At 40.3% G+C, this 18,036-nt stretch overlaps 1 protein-coding gene across 2 annotated transcripts in view; it reads right to left on the reverse strand.

The window, feature by feature from the left end:
• Positions 1 to 18,036, reverse strand: part of ULK4 (unc-51 like kinase 4) — a 521,416-nt gene that overhangs the window by 502,627 nt on the left and 753 nt on the right. For both annotated transcript variants that reach the window (XM_047770666.1, XM_047770657.1), the window contains exons 2-3: positions 9,184 to 9,377; positions 1,716 to 1,815 (exon numbers count right to left, since the gene is read on the reverse strand). In XM_047770666.1, coding sequence (XP_047626622.1) covers positions 1,716 to 1,815; positions 9,184 to 9,321 — 238 coding nt within the window. In that variant the 5' untranslated portion in view covers positions 9,322 to 9,377. The remainder of the gene's footprint in view (positions 1 to 1,715; positions 1,816 to 9,183; positions 9,378 to 18,036) is intronic.

Below are 18,036 nucleotides of genomic sequence, written 5' to 3' on the forward strand. Positions count from 1 at the left end.
CTACGCTGGGCTGGGGATTGAACCTGCAGCGTTCCCAAGATGCTGCTGATCCCCTTACACCACAATGCGAACTCCTAAATCACCCACTTGTACCCACCAAATTACATAGTGCCTCTGAGAGGTTCGATGCTGGGACCTTTGCATTAAAACATGGTAACATCAGTACACCTGCAATCTGCCAGGAAAAACATACATATGAACCAACAGTGATCCATGCACCCCCAAAAAAATCCCCACGCTCCAGAGCCAGGTCAGGAAGAACCACCACCAGGTCTGGAAGAGTGGTCAATAAGAATGCTGGGAGGATGAAGGGAGAAATCATTCTGGTGCTATGATTTCTCATTCCAAATCCCTCAAGGGGAAAAAAAAAAAAAAGGTACAAAAATTTAGGTTAGTTTATTGACCTAAACTATACATCAATCACATTAGCGTAATCATGTTGATTCCTATGCAAGGTTAGGTCACATTGTACAAGTACTGTATGGCCAAAAAAAAAAAAGGTTCTCTTCCTTAAAGGTTAGAAAATCACCAACTTCAATGCATACCACTGATGAAATTAAGGTCCAAAGGCAGACACACTGGGAATTCCATTTCTATACCTTTTCAGGGTCCCAGTCACATCTCTACAGCATCTAAGGGCTGGAAACAAACTTTTTTTTTTAGGGTCAAAATAACAACAGGAGTTGAGTTCAGAGAAAGTACACTTCTTAGCTGGCAACTGACAGTTCAATCAGAATTACTGTGATGAAAGTAGAAGATACTCTGGGCCTTGTTCATTTGTTTGGTGAGTGAAGAATCATTTCAAACACAGACATATATTAGAGTTAAGCTATTACAGTGGCCAGGGGTCACGAATAACAGCTGAAGCAAAAAGGAATATAGACTGAGTATCCCGATCACCTCAACAGTATAAATACACCTTATGAAAGTAATTAAACCATAGTCCCCTCCTTTTGATTCAGAAAAATCCAAATGAGTTATTATTCCAAATAATCTCTTGCATGATTCTATTTTATAAATGCTAAGTGCCAACAGGTAAGAGACTCATAAAGCTAGAAATATTTATATCTTCACATTTAATGATTCTTTATTATTACTCACTATACAAACAGAAGTACACTGTGGTACTTGTTACTTTTTCCGAAAGACACTGAAACTAAAAGCCAGATAATCTCTATGTATTTAGTCATGTTTCACCAGGTATATAGGTCTAGAAAGTTATATCAAGCAAGAGCAGTAACATGCTATCTCTAATTATTGTTAGGCGGTGTTATTTGTTGAGTCATCTTTGTACTTTCCCACACTGCTTAAGTTTTTATTAAGAGCAAGTATTCTTTGCATAAAAGTAAAAAGATGAGCACTTTACAAACTAATTAGCTAAGAGCTAGCTGACCTAAAATAGTTTTTTATGTATTGAGAAAGCTTGTTTGATAAGCACTAAAAATATTTCTAAGTTTCCTATAGGCGATTTCATAATATTTTATACCAAAGTAAACCCCAAATTGAATTTTACATTGTCTTCCTCTTACCAAACATCTTAGCTCTTTTCCTGTCCCTGGTATCAAACCATAGTTGTTCAAGTTAACGTAGTCAATAGTATTAACACTATTTATATTTTTAATAGAAGGAAAAACAGAAAATAACAAAAGCTACATGATATGTTTTTTAAAAACCACATAAGGTGGCTGTAATTGTAGAACCTCTTACACACTTACCTGTGCAGAGTTCTACAACTAGCCAGAGATGATTGCTGGTTTCATACCATTCGTGAAAAGTTACAATATTCTTGTGTTTAATTTCATGGGTGAGACGGACCTATAAAAACACACAGCATTCACACATCAAAAAAAAGTTCTTAAAACCCTTGTATCTACAAAGAAACCCCTAGACACATGACTGGAAAATACATAAAGAAACAGTGGAATTTATGTAGTGGACTTCTATATAGACATTAAGAATGATGTTTATGGGGGAGTTCCCGTCGTGGCACAGTGGTTAACGAATCCGACTAGGAACCACGACGTTGCGGATTCGGTCCCTGCCCTTGCTCAGTGGGTTAACGATCCGACGTTGCCGTGAGCTGTGGTATAGGCTGGCTCTGTCGTAGGCCGGTGGCTACAGCTCCGATTCGACCCCTAGCCTGGGAACCTCCATATGCCGTGAGAGCGGCCTGAGAAATGTCAAAAAGACAAAAAAAAAAAAAAAAGAATGATGTTTATGAAAGCTGGTGACATGGAAAAATGCTAATTCAATGTATAATCTTTAAAAAAGAACAAAACCTAATGTAATAGTTTTGAGTATTTGTGTGAATTAACACTGAGGAAATAGTCATAGGAAAATGAGCACAGGTTTCACAACAAATAGCACTGTTGTGAGTAGAATTACTGAAGTTTTTAAATTTTTTCTACTTCTCATTTTCTGTTTCCTATATTAACTATACAGTACTTTAATAATCAGAAAAAAATAATTTTGAAGGAGGGAAAAAAGCTTTACTAAGTAAAAATAACCTAAAGGCTCAATAATATAATAATAGTTAAATCAGTTGTATATCAGGAGTTCCCTTAGAAGCTCAGCAGTTTAATGAACCCGACTAGGATCCATGAGGATGTGGGTTTGATCCCTGGTCTCGCTGAGTAGCTAAGGATCTGGTGTTGCTGTGAGCTGCAGCGCAGATCGAAAACAAAGCTCAGATCTGGTGTTGCAGTAGATGTGGTGTAGGCCAGAGCTGTAGCTCTGATTTGACCCCCTGCCTGGGAACCTCCATATGCCACTGATGCAGCCCTAAAATGACCAAAAAAAAAAAAAAGTTGTACATCAACTTATTATTAGGCCAACATGAAAGTATTTACTGAATTTTATAACAACATGGAAAAATGACATTGTTACAATGTTAAGTGAAGGAAGCAAGAAACAAAAATACCATGATAAAAAAATTTTTAAACTCTTAGAAAAAAAAGACTGGAAGAAACAAACCAAAACAGAACAGTGATTGTATTCAGATAACACAATAATGCTGCTTTCTTCCTTCTGTTTATTTTCCATATTCTCTAAATTTTCTTTAATGACAATGTGTATTACTGTCATAATTTTTAAAAGAAATCTCAAAGAATTCTGTAATTTTCTTTGTAAACATATTCCTAGTGAATCCTAATATCAATTTATTTAGATTACTAAAAGAGGAATCATTACAAGTATACTGATCTTAAAATGGACATTTCCAAAAAAAACATTGAGTTAAAAAATTTTTTTAATTAAAATGTATATTTATATTAGATTACAAGAATATCTGTGCAACAAAAACAAGAGTGAATTTAAAACTCAATAGTAAAGATGTAAAAGCCTGTCCATTAAAAAATACTAAGGTAGGAGTTCCTGTCATGGTACAGCAGAAACGAATCTGACTAGAAACCATGAGGTTGTGGGTTCGATCCCTAGCCTTGCTCAGTGGGTTAAGCAAGGCCAGGCGTTGCCCTGAGCTGTGGTGTAGATTGTGCAGACTGAGCTCGGATCTGGCATTGCTGTGGCTATGGTGTAGGCCAGCAGCTGAGCTGTAGCTCTGATTAGACCCATAGCCTGGGAATCTCCATAAGCCACAGGTGTGGCCAGAAAAAGCAAAAGAAAATAAATAAATAAATAAATAAATAAGTAAAAATAAATAAATATATATATATATATCACACACACACATACACACACACTAAGGTGCTTTGGAGATTTTGCTTTCTCCCTTGAAAAATCCCATTAAATATAAAAAGAACTAAACCACAAAACTATACATTACTAGCAAACCATCAAGAGCCAGAATTGCTGATGACTACCAACATGCTGTGGATCCTCACTGTTTCATTTTCTTTTAAAAAAAAAAAAAATCATGGCATTCCCATCATGGCTCAGCGGAAACGAATCCAAGTAGGACCCATGAGGTAGTGGGTTCGATCCCTGGCCTCGCTCAGTGGGTTAAGGATCCAGTGTTGCCGTGCGCTGCAGTGTGGGTCACAGACGAAGCTCAGATCCCGCACTGCTGTGGCTGTGGTGTAGACCAGCTGCTATAGCTCCAACTCAACCCCTAGCCTGGGAACCTCCATACGCCATGAGTGCAGCCCTAAAAAGACAAAAAGACCAAAAAAAAAAAAAAATCATATATAGGAGTTAACCTGGTGGCTCAGCAGATTAAGGATCTGGCATTGTCAGTGCTGTCTCTCTGATTACTGCTGTGGCACAGGTTCAGTCCCTGGCCTGGGAACTTCTGCATGCCATGGACAAGACCAAAAATATCATATACAAATTCAACTGTCACTCAAAACAGGCTAATGGGCCCATAATTTGTAGAAATATAGAGCTCTTTGTTTCAGAAACAGAATTTAGCACACTCTAGGGACAACTAGGTGGGCTCATGTTGTAACAAAAATAAAGGAAAAACGGGGAATTCCCAGTGTGGCTCAATAGGTTAAGAATCCAATGTCAGCAGCTCGGGTCCATGAGGAGGCACAGGTTCAATCCCTAGCCCAGGAACTTCCATATGCTTCAGGTGCGGCCATAAATAAATAAATAAATAATAGAGGAAAATCAATCTACATGACTTAGAAGACAGATGGGAAGAAAACCAAACATCTGAGTGAAGAAGGGAGAATTGGAGGAGCACCTTGTAATACATCCCAACATAAGGTCACGAGGGAATGGGGAGGACACTAGATGAGCATATTTTAACACACAGCCACTGATTCAGGCAGGAGAAGGGAGTCCTAGTGAAAAGGCAAAAGGAGGTATGGAAACCCCAACAGAATTCAGGCTACAGCACACTCCTCCAAACTTCCCCATCACTCAAAATATATCAAATGCCTACTGTTCCTGACACTGGGCTACCAGTCTCACCCTCCACCCTCACCTCAACCACCCATCTGTGGCCTGTGCTGGCCGCCAGGGGAAACTTGCCACAAAGGGCTACTGTGCTCTTGAGAAGCAGCTGGTCTGAACTGGGATGAGCCCCCAAGTGTAAAATACACACCAGATGCTCAATATTTAACATCAAAAGAAGAAAAATGATCAATATTTTATATTGATTGCATGTTGAAATAATACATTGCACATAATAGATTAACATACATTAATAAAATGAATTTCACCTATTTATTTTCCTTTTTTTTTTTAGGACCACACCCAAGCACATGGAGGTTCCCAGGCTAGGGGTTGTATCAGAGCTGTAGCTGCCAACCAACACCACAGCCACAGCAACACAGGATCTGAACCGCATCTGCAACCTACACCACAGCTCACAGCAACACCAGATCCTTAACCCACTGAGCGAGGCCAGGGATTGAACCTGAGTCCTCCTGGATATTAGTTGGGTTCGTTAACCACTGAGTTACCATGGGAACTCCTATTTTCTCTTTTTCAATTTAGATACTATGAACTTTGAAATTAGATGTATAGCCCCCACTGTATTGCCATTAGATAGTATTGCTAGATTTTTTTTACTAATGACTGTATTTTCTCCAAAATCTCTTCTACACACCCTAGTCCATGACTATCACTCACTCACTTTCTAGTTCACTCACTCTAGTACTCCAAGTCTGGTTCAATTCAATCCTCCACAGAGACACAGACCACGCAGAGCTACTTCCATTCAGGATTCCCAATCTCCAATGGCCCCAGTCAGTCTGTCCTCCAAGTGACTATTCACACCTTTTCTTTCCTCTTTTCTAGAACACTGCCTTCCCCTTCCCCAATCTCCTAACTCAAGACTTAATCTTCTCATCTCAGAGAAATTCCTCATGTTCCCAACTCCAAATCTACCAACTAACGTGTATCTTGTCTCATATAGCTAGCTGTCTTCCCTTAACTGTTCACATTACTTTCAAAAGCCAACACCTTCTCCTGCCCCTAAGAACAGCTGTTTTCAAAAATCAAAATATAAAAAAACGAAAATAACAAATGTTGTCGAGGATGTATAAAAATGGGATCCCTTATGTACTATTGGTGGGAATGTAAAATGGTATACTCTCTGTGGAAAACAGAACGGCATGGCAATCCCTCAAAAAATTAAACAGAATTACCATAGAAGAGTTCCCCCTGTGGCACAGTAGATTAAGGATCCAGCATTGCTGCAACTGTGACGTAGGTCACAGCTGTGGCTCAGATTTGATTTCTGGCCTGGGAACTTCCACATGCCATGCATGCGGCCGAAAAAGAAAAAAAAAAAAAAACACAAGGAATTAACATAGGATCCAGCAATTCCACACATGGGTATGTGATTAAAAGCAGGATCTTGACATATCTGTATACACATGACCAAAGCAGCATTACTCACAATAGCCAAAAGGTAGAAGCAAACAAAGGGCCCAGAGACAGGTGAGTAAGAAGCAAAATGTGGTATGTACACATGGTAGAATATTATTGTCTTAAAAACAAAACAAATTCCGACATATGCTACAATGTGGATGCCCTGAGGCAACCATGCTAAGTGAAATAAGTCACAAAAAGACAAATTTTGCATGATTCCACTCACAGGAGGTACCTTTCAGAGATAGAAAGTTAGAGCGGTGATTAGCAGAGGCCAGGAAAAGAGAAAATGGGAAGTTATTGTTTAATGTGTACAGAGTTTCAGTTCTGCAAGATGAGAAGAGTTCTGGATGATTCAACAATTGAACTCTTGGTACTTACCCAAAAGAGTTGAAAACTTATGTTCACACAAAAACCTGCCCTCAGGGAAATCTCTGTACCTTCTCCTTAATTTTGCTATGAATCTCAAAGCACTATTAAAAAAAAAATCTTAAAAAGGAATTCCCATTGTGGCACAATGGGATTGGTGGCATCTCTGCAGCATCAGTTTGCAGGTTCAATCCCCAGCCCGGCACAGGGGGTTAAGGATCCAGTGTTGCTGCAGCTACAGCTTAGTTCCAACTGCAGCTCGGATCTGATCCCTGGCTGGAAACTCCATAGGCTGCAGGCTGCCAATAAAGAAAAGAAAAAAAAAACTGTAAAAAAAAGTTCTGGAGATGGTGATGGCTGCACAGCAATATGCATGTGCTTAATATCAAACTGTACACTTTATTTTTTATTACTCAATGAATTTATTACATTTATAGTTGTACAATGATCATCATGATCCAATTTTGTAGGGTTTCCAACCCACAACCCCTGCACATTCCCCCACTCCCCAAATCAAACTGTACACTTTAAATGGTTAAGATGGGAGTTCCCATCATGGCTCAGCAGAAACAAATCTGACTAGTATCCTTGAGGATGCAGGTTCAATCCCGGCCTGGGTCAGTGGGTTAAGCATTTGGCGTTGCCGTGAGCTGTGGTGTAGGTTGCAGACATGGCTTGGATCTGACATTGCTGTGGCTGTGGTGTAGACCAGCAGCTACAGCTCTGATTAGACCCCTAGCCTGGGAACTTCCATGTGCCATGGGTACAGCCCTAAAAAGACAAAAATAAAATGAAATGAAATAAAAAATAAAATGGTTAGGATGATAAATTTTATATGATGTGTATTTTACAACTTTTTTTATTTCCCCAATACATTTTTTTTTTCTACTGTATGGCATGGTGACCCACTTACTACCTCACACCAGTCAGAATGACCATCATTAATAAGTCCACAAATAACAAATGCTGGAGGGGGTATGGAGAAAAGGGAACCCTCCTGCACTGTTGGTGGAAATGCAAGTTGGTACAACCACTATGGAGAACAGTATGGAGGTACCTTAGAAATCTATACATAGAACTACCATATGACCCAGCCATCCCACTCTTGGGCACATATCCAACAAAACTCCTTAAAAAAGACACATGTACCTGCATGTTCATTGCAGCACTATTCACAATAGCCAAGACATGGAAACAACCCAAATGTCCATTGACAGATGATTGGATTAGGAAGATGTGATGTGGTCTATATACACAATGGAATACTGCTCAGCCATAAAAAAGAACGACATAATGCCCCTTACAGCAACATGGATGGAACTAGAGACTCTCATACTGAATGAAATAAGTCAGAAAGAGAAAGACAAATACCATATGATATCACTTATATCTGGACTCTAATATACGCTACAAATGAACCTTTCCATAGGAAAGAATACCACAACTTTTTTCGAAGGTTTGATAGGGATGGAGTAGGCACAGTTAGTTGTAGAAGTCCCAGTAAAGGATCACAGATAGAGAGGGAAATCTAGGGGACTTTGGGAGATCACTGTAAGTTAATAATTTGCTCAAAAAAGCCATCAGAGCAAGGCAGGGCTGCTCGACTAGTGGAACTACAAGAATTGCCTCAGGTCATTGGGTGGGAATGGGAATGGGATTAGGCAGATTCAGACCAAGGGCAGGAGTTTGAGGACCACCTTTCTGCTAATTTGAATACACACCTTACCGGATACTAAGGAGGAGCTACCACTCCCAGAAAGGAAGAGATGGGCTTTTCTAACCCCCACACCCCTTGAAGGATAAAAACTGTAGCCCAACGGCTCCTGGGGCAGAGCTGCTGCTGGCACCTCTCACAAGGGTCCTATCTTAATAAATCTATTTCTTATGTATCACTTTGTCTCTCACTGAATTCCTTCTGCCAGGAGACATGAAGAACCTGAATCTCAGTCAGTCCAGACACAGGGTGAGTGATTCTAATTTAAAAAGTGGGTTTAAGTCCTAATCTGGGTTTAGGCTGGGTTCGAGTCCCGGCAGGGCACGTGGGTTCAAGTCCCATTCTGGGTTTAGACTGGGTTAGAATTCCGGCACCTGGGTTCAAGTCCCAGTCTGTGTTCTGGCAAGGTTCAGGCTATTAGTACTGTCAGTTTCAGGTTGGGGGAAAAAAAATCAGCTTTGGTCCAAGCCTGGACTGTAAAGTAGTACAGCTATTCCAAACTCAAGTCACTCTCACCCAGTGTCCTTCCTTCAGAAAGCCTCATAATCGCACAATAAATTTAAAAGCAAATGATTTCATATAGATTCTATTTTCCCTGACTCTAACAAAAAAAGAAAAACTGTTAAATTGCTAATTTAGGGGGGTATGTTTATTAGTCATTATTTAGGATTGGTGGCACTCAACAGACAGAAGTTGCCCATTCCAGCCTGAAAATGCACCATTTGCTATAGAGAGTTCAATGGCTTCTGGTTACATGCTACATACTCCATCTGATCATAGCTCTGTCTTTTTCCAAAGGGAGGGAAACATGCTTGACTTACCCAATTGGTTATTTCAGGCCTCTTGCACTTATCAGTACAAAGAATAGCTACAAAATTGATTGTTCCCTTCCGCCGCCCTTTATAGACAACAGTTTTGCTTCCTCTGCCAATCTCCTCGTACAGAATGAAGTTTTCCATCTCTGGGCTGACTTCTCACATTCGATAAAATGACAGCCTAATAGCATCTCTAGCTCCTAAAAAGTAAACAAAACATGACACTTAAAAATGCAAGCTATGTTGGAAAAAAGAATGGATATAGGTATACGTATGACTGATTCACTTTGCTGTACACCTGAAACTAATACATTTTAAGTCAACTATACTCCAATAAAATTAAGTTTTTAAAAAATACAAACTACCTGAATGACCAATTAGGCTAGGATATTTAAATGTAAATAAATCTAGTAATTCTATAAATTCAAAAATGTTGAATACTAGTGTGCTTCTTTTGTACAGTGATGAAAGCTAAATGAAAATAAATAAACAATTCACAAACCAATATTCAACTCCCTAGCAACAAGATCTTAACAAAGATAATGAAAATGACAGGATATTTCCAACACAAGGGACAAATTCAGGGATATGAATGAAAGTTTGGCCAAGTTTTTTTTTTTTTTCTCTTTTCTTTGTTAAGGCTGCACTTACAGCATATGGAAGTTCCCAGGCTAGGGATCCAATCAGAGCAGCAGCTGCCAGCCTACCACAGACACAGCAACGCTGGATCCTCTAACTCACTAAGCGAGGCCAGGGATCGAACCCAATTCTTCATGAACACTGGTGGAAATCTTAACCAGACAAGCCACAACAGGAACTCCCTCAGCCAAGTGTGCTGATACCTCTTACTTTCTCTGATACAATAGAAAGCACTTTGTGTCAATATCTGTATAACAAATGAGGTAGTACATGTCCCACCTAAACCCAAGTTCTGAGAAATGAGAAAATGTATGTGATAACCCTTTATGAACAAATAATGGAGTGGTAGTACTTCTATCTAATCCATACAGATTTTTTAAGAGTCTCAAATATTCAAAGCAAATGGTCAGCAAACTACTGTTTTCTGGGCCAAATCCAGCCTGCTGTCTATTCTGTAAATAAAACATTAATTAGAACATAGCCATGCTCATTCATATATATATTAAGGCTGCCTTCAGGCTACTACTATGGCGAAATTAAGCAGTTGTGACAGAGACCCCCATGGCCTACACACACTCTAAAATATTTACTATCTGGCCCTCTATAGAAAAACTTTGTCAACTCCAGTTTTAAATCAAGATTTTTTTTTTTAAACCATCCACTTCATTATTGAGGATATAAGCAGCTCATTTTCTTGGGGAAAAAAAATCCACTAATTTTCATGAGTGAATATCGATTTGATACATAGCGTTTTATTAGTATATATTTTTATTTAAAATTGAAATAATGGATTCAACATATTAAACATAGTTACAACAACATAAAGTAATTATCCAACTAAAAATATCTTTTTTTTCTTTTTAAGGCCACACCTGAAGCATATGGAAGTTCCTGCACCAAGGGTCGAGTCCGAGCTGCACTGGCAGCTGCAGCCACAGCCATAGCAATGTTGGATCTGAGCCGCATCTGCAACCTATGCCACAGCTTGTGGCAACACCATTATCCATAACCCACTGAACAAGGCCAGGGATCAAACCCACATCATCATGGACACTATCAGTTCTTAACCCACTGAGGCACAATGAGAACTCCCTAAAAATATCTTTTAAACTGGCATCTCAGAGTTCCCGTCATGGCTCAGCAGTTAACAAACCCGACGAGCATCCATGAGGACTCAGGTTCTATCCCTGGCTTTGCTCAGTGGGTTAAGGATCTGGCGTTGCCATGAGCTGTGGTGTAGGTTGCAGACGCGGCTCGGATCCCGCGTTGCGTGGCTCTGGCGTAGGCTGGTGGCTACAGCTCCAATTCAACCCCTAGCCTGGGAACCTCCATATGCTGTGGGAGTGGCCCTAGAAGAGGCAAAAAGACAAAAAAAAAAAAAAACTAAAATGGCATCTCTTTGAGAGGATTATGCACACAGAAAACTTTCCAGAAATCATCCAAGCAGCAAGACAGCCTCTTTAAAAACAGCCTGTGTTTCTGTGATACCTAGTAAGTCAGAACCTATAGGAAAATCCCTATGAAATAGAGAATGTAAAAAAGCAGGTTAATGGGCATTGGGTTTCTTTGGGGGCAGATGAAAATGTTCTAGAATTTGATAGTGCTAAAAGTTGTAAAACTTTGCAAATACAGTAAAAAACCACTGAATATTACATTTTAAAGGGGTGATTTTTATAGTATGTGAATTTTATCTCAATATTTTTATTGAGACATAACTGACATGTCACAATATCTAAACTTAAGGTGTACAATGTTTTGATTTTATATGGTTATAATATGATTACCATCACAGCATTAGTCTACACTATCACTTCACATTATCATTTTTTGTGGTGAGAAAGTTTTAAGATCTAGTCTCTTAGAAACTTTGAAGTATATTAATACATTATTGTGGACTATGATTACATTTATCTCCAGAATTAATTCATCTTTGGTTATAAGCCATACAAAAACAGATATGGCAGTTCCAGCCATAGTGCAGTGGGTTAAGAATCCGACTGCAGTAGCTAGGGTCACTGCAGAGCCGTGGATTCACTCTCTGGGCCTGGCTCCAGGTAGGTTAAAGGATCTGGCTTTGCGCCAGCTGTGGCAAGGGTCACAGCTGTGCTCAGATTCAATCCCTGGCTCAGGAACTTTCACATGGTAAGGGTGCAGCAAAAAAAAAAAAAAAAAAAGATAGGGCCAGTAGGCAGCAGTTTACTGATTCCTATCTTGGTATAGGGAACCATTAATCTAAGAATTTAGGAGTAACTCATTCTATGCTTCCATCTCCAGTGAAATTAAAACTTACTGCAAAATGGGAAAAATATGATACAAACTTACAGTCTAGTAATTACATTTAGTCATTTGGATTATAAACCTGGTATCTGGATCAAATCAGAAGAAATCCATTGACAGCAAAATTCTAAGTAGGAAAAATGTGGGAGAGTTTTGAATTTAAATCAATCAAACCCAAAAAAGTCACAGGTAGCATCCATTCATTTATTTATTTATGGGTTGTTTTGTTTGTTTGTTTTTTGTCTTTCCTGGGGCCGCACCCGAGGCATATGGAGGTTCCCAGGCTAGGGGTCTAATCGGAGCTGTAGCCGCCAACCTACGCCAGAGCCACAGCAACGCAGGATCCCAGCCATACCTGTGACCTACACTATAGCTCACGGCAACGCCGGATCCTTAACCCACTGAGCGAGGCCAGTGATCGAACTTGCAACCTCATGGTTCCTAGTCGGATTTGTTAACCACTGAGCCACAATGGGAACTCCATCATCTATTTATTTTAATGAACAGTTTTACAAAGTTCCCCTTACATTCCTCTCCTAAAACCCATTCACAAAAAAAAAAAAAAAAAAAAAAACCTGTAAAAAATTAATAAACAGGAACACAGGAAGACATCCACTTGTTGAATCTTTTAGCCTTAAAGAGACATAAGGTTGCCAAAAAAACTGCAGTTTGCCTGAACCCAGGTTCAATATTTAGGGCATCTACTATCAGGATAAGGGCTACACCTAGATCTAGACAGACTTCCTGGCATCCTAAATTTCCCAAAACTAAGCACCAACTATGAGGCTTTCCGCAGCGTAGTTGGTTACTGCAGAAATTGAATTCCAAACTTCTCTTATGTTCTACTCAACAATAACAACCCTGACCCAGTTTTAAAAGAAGGACCAGAAGACATAGCCTTTGAGGCCGTAAAGGAGAGTTTGATGAACCAACCTGCCCTTGGGCATCCCAATGATCAGTTCCCTTTCTCCTTTCTGTATATGAAAAGTAAGAAAATGTCCCTGGAGTACTCACCCAAAAACTTGGGGACCACCATCAACCCTGAGAGTATTACAGCCAACCACTGGACCCTGTAGCATGGTGATACCCTCTTGCCTTAGAGCAAGTACAGCCACTGCCCCTTGGTTAAGGCCACTGAGAAAATCATTGCAGGGTCCCTTTTAACCATTCATACATACCTCATGCAATAGAAGCTCCCCCGAATTCTCGTTTCACTCAACATTTCTCAGCTGGCCACCTCCTATGAAATCCTTTTGTTAACTGCCCCTCACATAAGTCTTCTGTTATAAAAACCTTAACCTGGTTACTCTTCTTCCCTCTTTCACCAACGAAGTACCTCTCTCACTACTCAACATTGATAAACTGCTTTGTGATGATCTACAGGAAATTCCAGAGTAACACTGACTTCTCATGGTTCACGGACAGTTCTTATGTAGAAGGTAACAATGGCAAATATTATGCCCAGTATGCTACTGCAACCCCTTTTGATGTTGTTGAGGCATCATCTTTACCTGTGGCTACTTTAGCCCAACATGCTGAATTATTATATGCCCTTACATGGGCTTGTATTTTAGCCAAGGACAAAACTGTCAATATTTATCCTGACACTGATAGTAGATATGCTTTCAGAGTAGCTCATGATTTTAGAATGTTATGGAAGTAACATGGCTTCCTTACTTCCCGTGGAAATAAGGAATTATCAGGAATTATTGAATGCTATATTTTTACATGCCACTTTAGCTATTAAGATTTCAGGGCACTGTAAACGACTCTCTGGAAGCAAAAGGAAATCACCTTGATGATATTTCTGTGAAGGATGCTGCCCTTAGAGGGACCAACAGCACCCAAACCTGTTACAGTCCAAAGGGATATTTCCCCAAATGATAATTTAGAAAAACTGGCTATAAAGGCTTAATAGCTGGCCTCAGAAAAAAAAAGGGGGGGGGAGACTGGAAATTCATCAATTTTTGGTTTTATAAAAGAAAAAACTCTGGTTTGGACTATATTACAACCCAGCCCTATGGGAGACCGAAGCTTCCACTCCTCACCACTGTACGTGCATTAAACCATCAGTCCACTGACAAAATTATGGCCTCCATGAATCAATTCTGGTGGGGAAACATTAACAGGGCCACAAAAGGTGCCTATCTCCTTTGTCCCACTTGTCAAACATAACCTGGGGAAGCCTGTTCAATCCACTACTGGACATTTTAATCTGCCTAAAGGACAATTCAAGGTCTGGCAAATGGATTTCATGACTTCCTCCATCTAACGGATAAAAGTATGCTTTAGGCATAGTCTGTATGTTTTCAAATTGGAATGAAGCCTTCCCCTGCAGACACACTACTACCTTTTCTGTGGCTAAAGTCATTTTTTAAAATATTAACCCTACCTGGGAAACTCCTCTCGATATTCACAGTGACAGAGGAACCCATTCTACCGACCAGGCAAGTATGTGCTGTTTGGCTGGTTTTACAGCACTTTGCTTACCATACTCAATCCTCTGATTTATTTGCTTTTTCAGGCCACACCTGCGGCATATGGAAGTTCTCAGGCTGGGGTCGAATCAGAGCTACAGCCACTGGCCCACTCCACAGCCACAGTGGATCCGAGCCGCATCTGCAACCTACATCACAGCTCACAGCAACGTGGGATCCCTGACCCAGTGAGCAAAGCCAAGGATTGAACCCACATCCTCATGGATACTAGTTGGATTCATTTCTGCTTCGCCACAATGGGAACTCCCTCAATCCTCTGATTTAGTCAAACATAACTAACAGAAGTAAGACTCAATTGGCAAAACGTGTAGAGGCCCTCCACACACCTTGGCCAAAAGCATTGCTGTTAGTCCTTCCAAACCCCAGATCCACTCCTTTTGGAACTCAACAAACTCTCACCCTTTGAGACAGTCATGGGATGCCCAATGCATTTGGCTCCTGCTCCCTATGATCCATGACTAATAAAAGGAGAGATACTCCGATATTCAAAGGCCTAACTGCTTCTTTTAAAAATAAACATGTGTTGGTAGAGAAATCTTTTCACAGTTTGCCCTCAGGAAATAAAGACCTTGCATCATACCTTGAAACCTTGAGATTACATTTAGTGGGAAAAAAAAGACAATTCCAGAAGAACTCCTTTCAACCTCACTGGAAGGACCCTACCAAGTACTAATAAGCAACCACTGTGCCGCCAAACTCCAAAGAATAGACTCTAGGATTCATGACACAACTGAAAAAAGCACTGAACCCTGACTGGATCTGCATATCACCTGGTGACCTCAAAGTAAAGATCTCCCAGAACTGAAGCAGACAACATCTGATGAGACAGCTCTCCCAAGATATTCAGATGATGCCACCTGGAATTGTCACTGCTAGACTGCACACAGAAGGCCTACAAGCCTCATAGTAATGGCCCAGCTTCAAGACCAAAGAAAGAGCCCAGAGTCAGCAATAGAGACATCAGTGGCTTATTGGACAGAGAATCTTACACATTTGACGCAAGGTCCTGGAGTGACACCCCACCGTGTGCAGCATCCAGCAGGCAGAACATGGCAACAGCCTTTACTACTTGAGAGAGGGGAGGCTACCATTTATAGGGGGTATTGATGTGGGCTCATCAGTTACCAAGAACTAATTTAGCCTATAATTAAGAAATTGGATAGTCAGGCGAGTAATCCAGGGCCTGATCAAGCAGGGGAGTGTAGAGAATCGAACAGCCATCTTGAATGGCCTAACCATACAGTTACCAAACCTTAGCATGATCTCCAATGTTTATGATCTTGATAACATATGGATTTTAGATTAAAATCACCTGAGAGTTCTCCCTTCTACCCTTCCTTGTTATCTCTGACCTAATAGGTTTCCAATCTCTGCACTTTCCCTCCAACACTATACCCAGGAAAGTTTCTTCCCAACACTGAGAGACAAAAAAACCAGTAAAACTAGAAAACCTGACTCATGGAGTTCCCATCGTGGTGCAGTAGAAACAACTCCAACTAGGAACCATGAGGTTGAGGTTCAATCCCTGGCCTCACTCAGTGGGTTAAGGATCTGGCATTGCTGTGGCTGTGGTATAGGCCAGCAGCAACAGCTCCAATTGGACCCCTAGCCTGGGAACCTCCATATGCCATGGGTGCAGCCCTAAAAAGACAAAAAAAAAAAAAAAAAGAAAGAAAGAAAAGAAAACCTGACCCTTGATCAGCAATGCTTTCAGAGAAAGATCTTGATCAAAAAGGTGAAATGTAGGAGTTCCCACTGTGGCACAACAGGATCAGTGGCATCTGTGGAGTGCTAAGACACAGGTTCAATCCCCTGCCCAGCACAGTGGGTTAAAGATGCAGCACTGCTGTAGCTGCAGCATAGGTCACAACTGCAGCTAAGATCTGATCCCTGGTCTGGGATTTCCATATGCCATGGGGTAGCCAAAAACGAAAGGGGTGTGGGGAGAAATGAAAAAAATATAGAGAAGCCTCAAGTAGAGTTGGGAAATCAGAATCATGCCCTCTGAAGATAGTAGAGCCCAACAGAAAGATGAAAGACTCCTTTCCTAGGAAGGATTCAACAAATGAAGTGCTATGGACTCTTTGTGTATTGTAGCCCTCTCAACTTTTTTTCCTCTCTATAAAAGCCTTCTCCTTCCCTGCCATGCCGGGGAATTTCATGACGGCTTGTCAGGGTTAGAGACCTCCGACTACAATTCCCTGATGATGCCAAATAAACCCATCTTGCTGGAAAAATGCTGGAAAAATATCTAGCAGTCTTTTGGTTCAGGTAAAGAGAAGCAATCCTGACTCCCGACCCACGAAAAACACAGCCTTAACAGGAATAATTATGTGGCCGGAGGTCAACAATATGTGTAATATAACCAAATTGGAGTTCCTGCTGTGGCACAGTGGATTAAAAATTTGACTGCAGCAGCTTGGGTCTCTGTGAAGGTGTGGGTTTAATATTGGGCCTGGAGCAGTGGGTTGAAGGATCCAGCTGTTACTACAGCTGTGGCTTGGATTCAATCCCCGACCCAGGAACTTCCATATGCTGTGAGTACATTTAGAAGAAAAAAAAAAAATATATATATATATATATAGAGAGAGAGAGAGAGAGAGAGAGAGAGGAGAGAGAGAATATGTTAAGATGGAGAAGCTATTAAAGCAGGAAAAAATAAACAGAAAACTTAGGTAAATGTTTACAAATGAGGATGCAACATGATAAAATGGTGAATATAAAGTTTTTATGTAAGAATAACTGATTCCTCAAAAACAAGGTTTTAGGCTATAAGGGAAAAAAAACCTTAAAATTTCAAATTTGAGTCAGATCAAATTCATTTCCTCAATCTCTTACTAAATAGAAGCATCTGAGCAAAGCACTCATCCTGGAATTAGCATAATACATCAATTAACAAAGTGGCTTTGACAAGGGTGGGTTTATTACCATCAGCAGGTCCCCTCTGTGAGGGCCCAATTTTTTTAGAGTAAAACAAAGAATTGGATCAGATGATCTTCTAAGTTATCTTTCAAATTTGAAATCCCCATGACCTTTGAGATTCTTTTTGACTCAATCCTCAAATGTTCCTCAACTGAAACTTCCTAAGAAGAGTTTTTTAAAATCTGTAACCTCTTAAACTGTAAAATAAAACGTCTCTTTTAATCTATAAATTCACCTAGGTATATATGTACCATCTGAGAAGACAGAAGTCAGAAAAATAACGTATTTGAAAAATTGAGGCATTTAAGATTCAGGGGCCATGACCTACTCTCAACGAACTCTGAAACAGACTAGGTGGTAGGGGCACGTTGACAAAAATTGGAACCCTTTTCCTTCAGATCATTAACTCCCACACTAGCGGCATCAGCAACACTCAGGAACTTGGCAGAAATGCAAATTCTCGGCCCGGGCCCAGACCTACTGAATCGGAAACTCTAGAAGCGGGGCCGAGCAATCCGTGTTT

Source organism: Phacochoerus africanus, chromosome 1 (genome assembly GCF_016906955.1).
Source record: "Phacochoerus africanus isolate WHEZ1 chromosome 1, ROS_Pafr_v1, whole genome shotgun sequence".
Taxonomy (NCBI): Eukaryota; Metazoa; Chordata; class Mammalia; order Artiodactyla; family Suidae; genus Phacochoerus; species Phacochoerus africanus.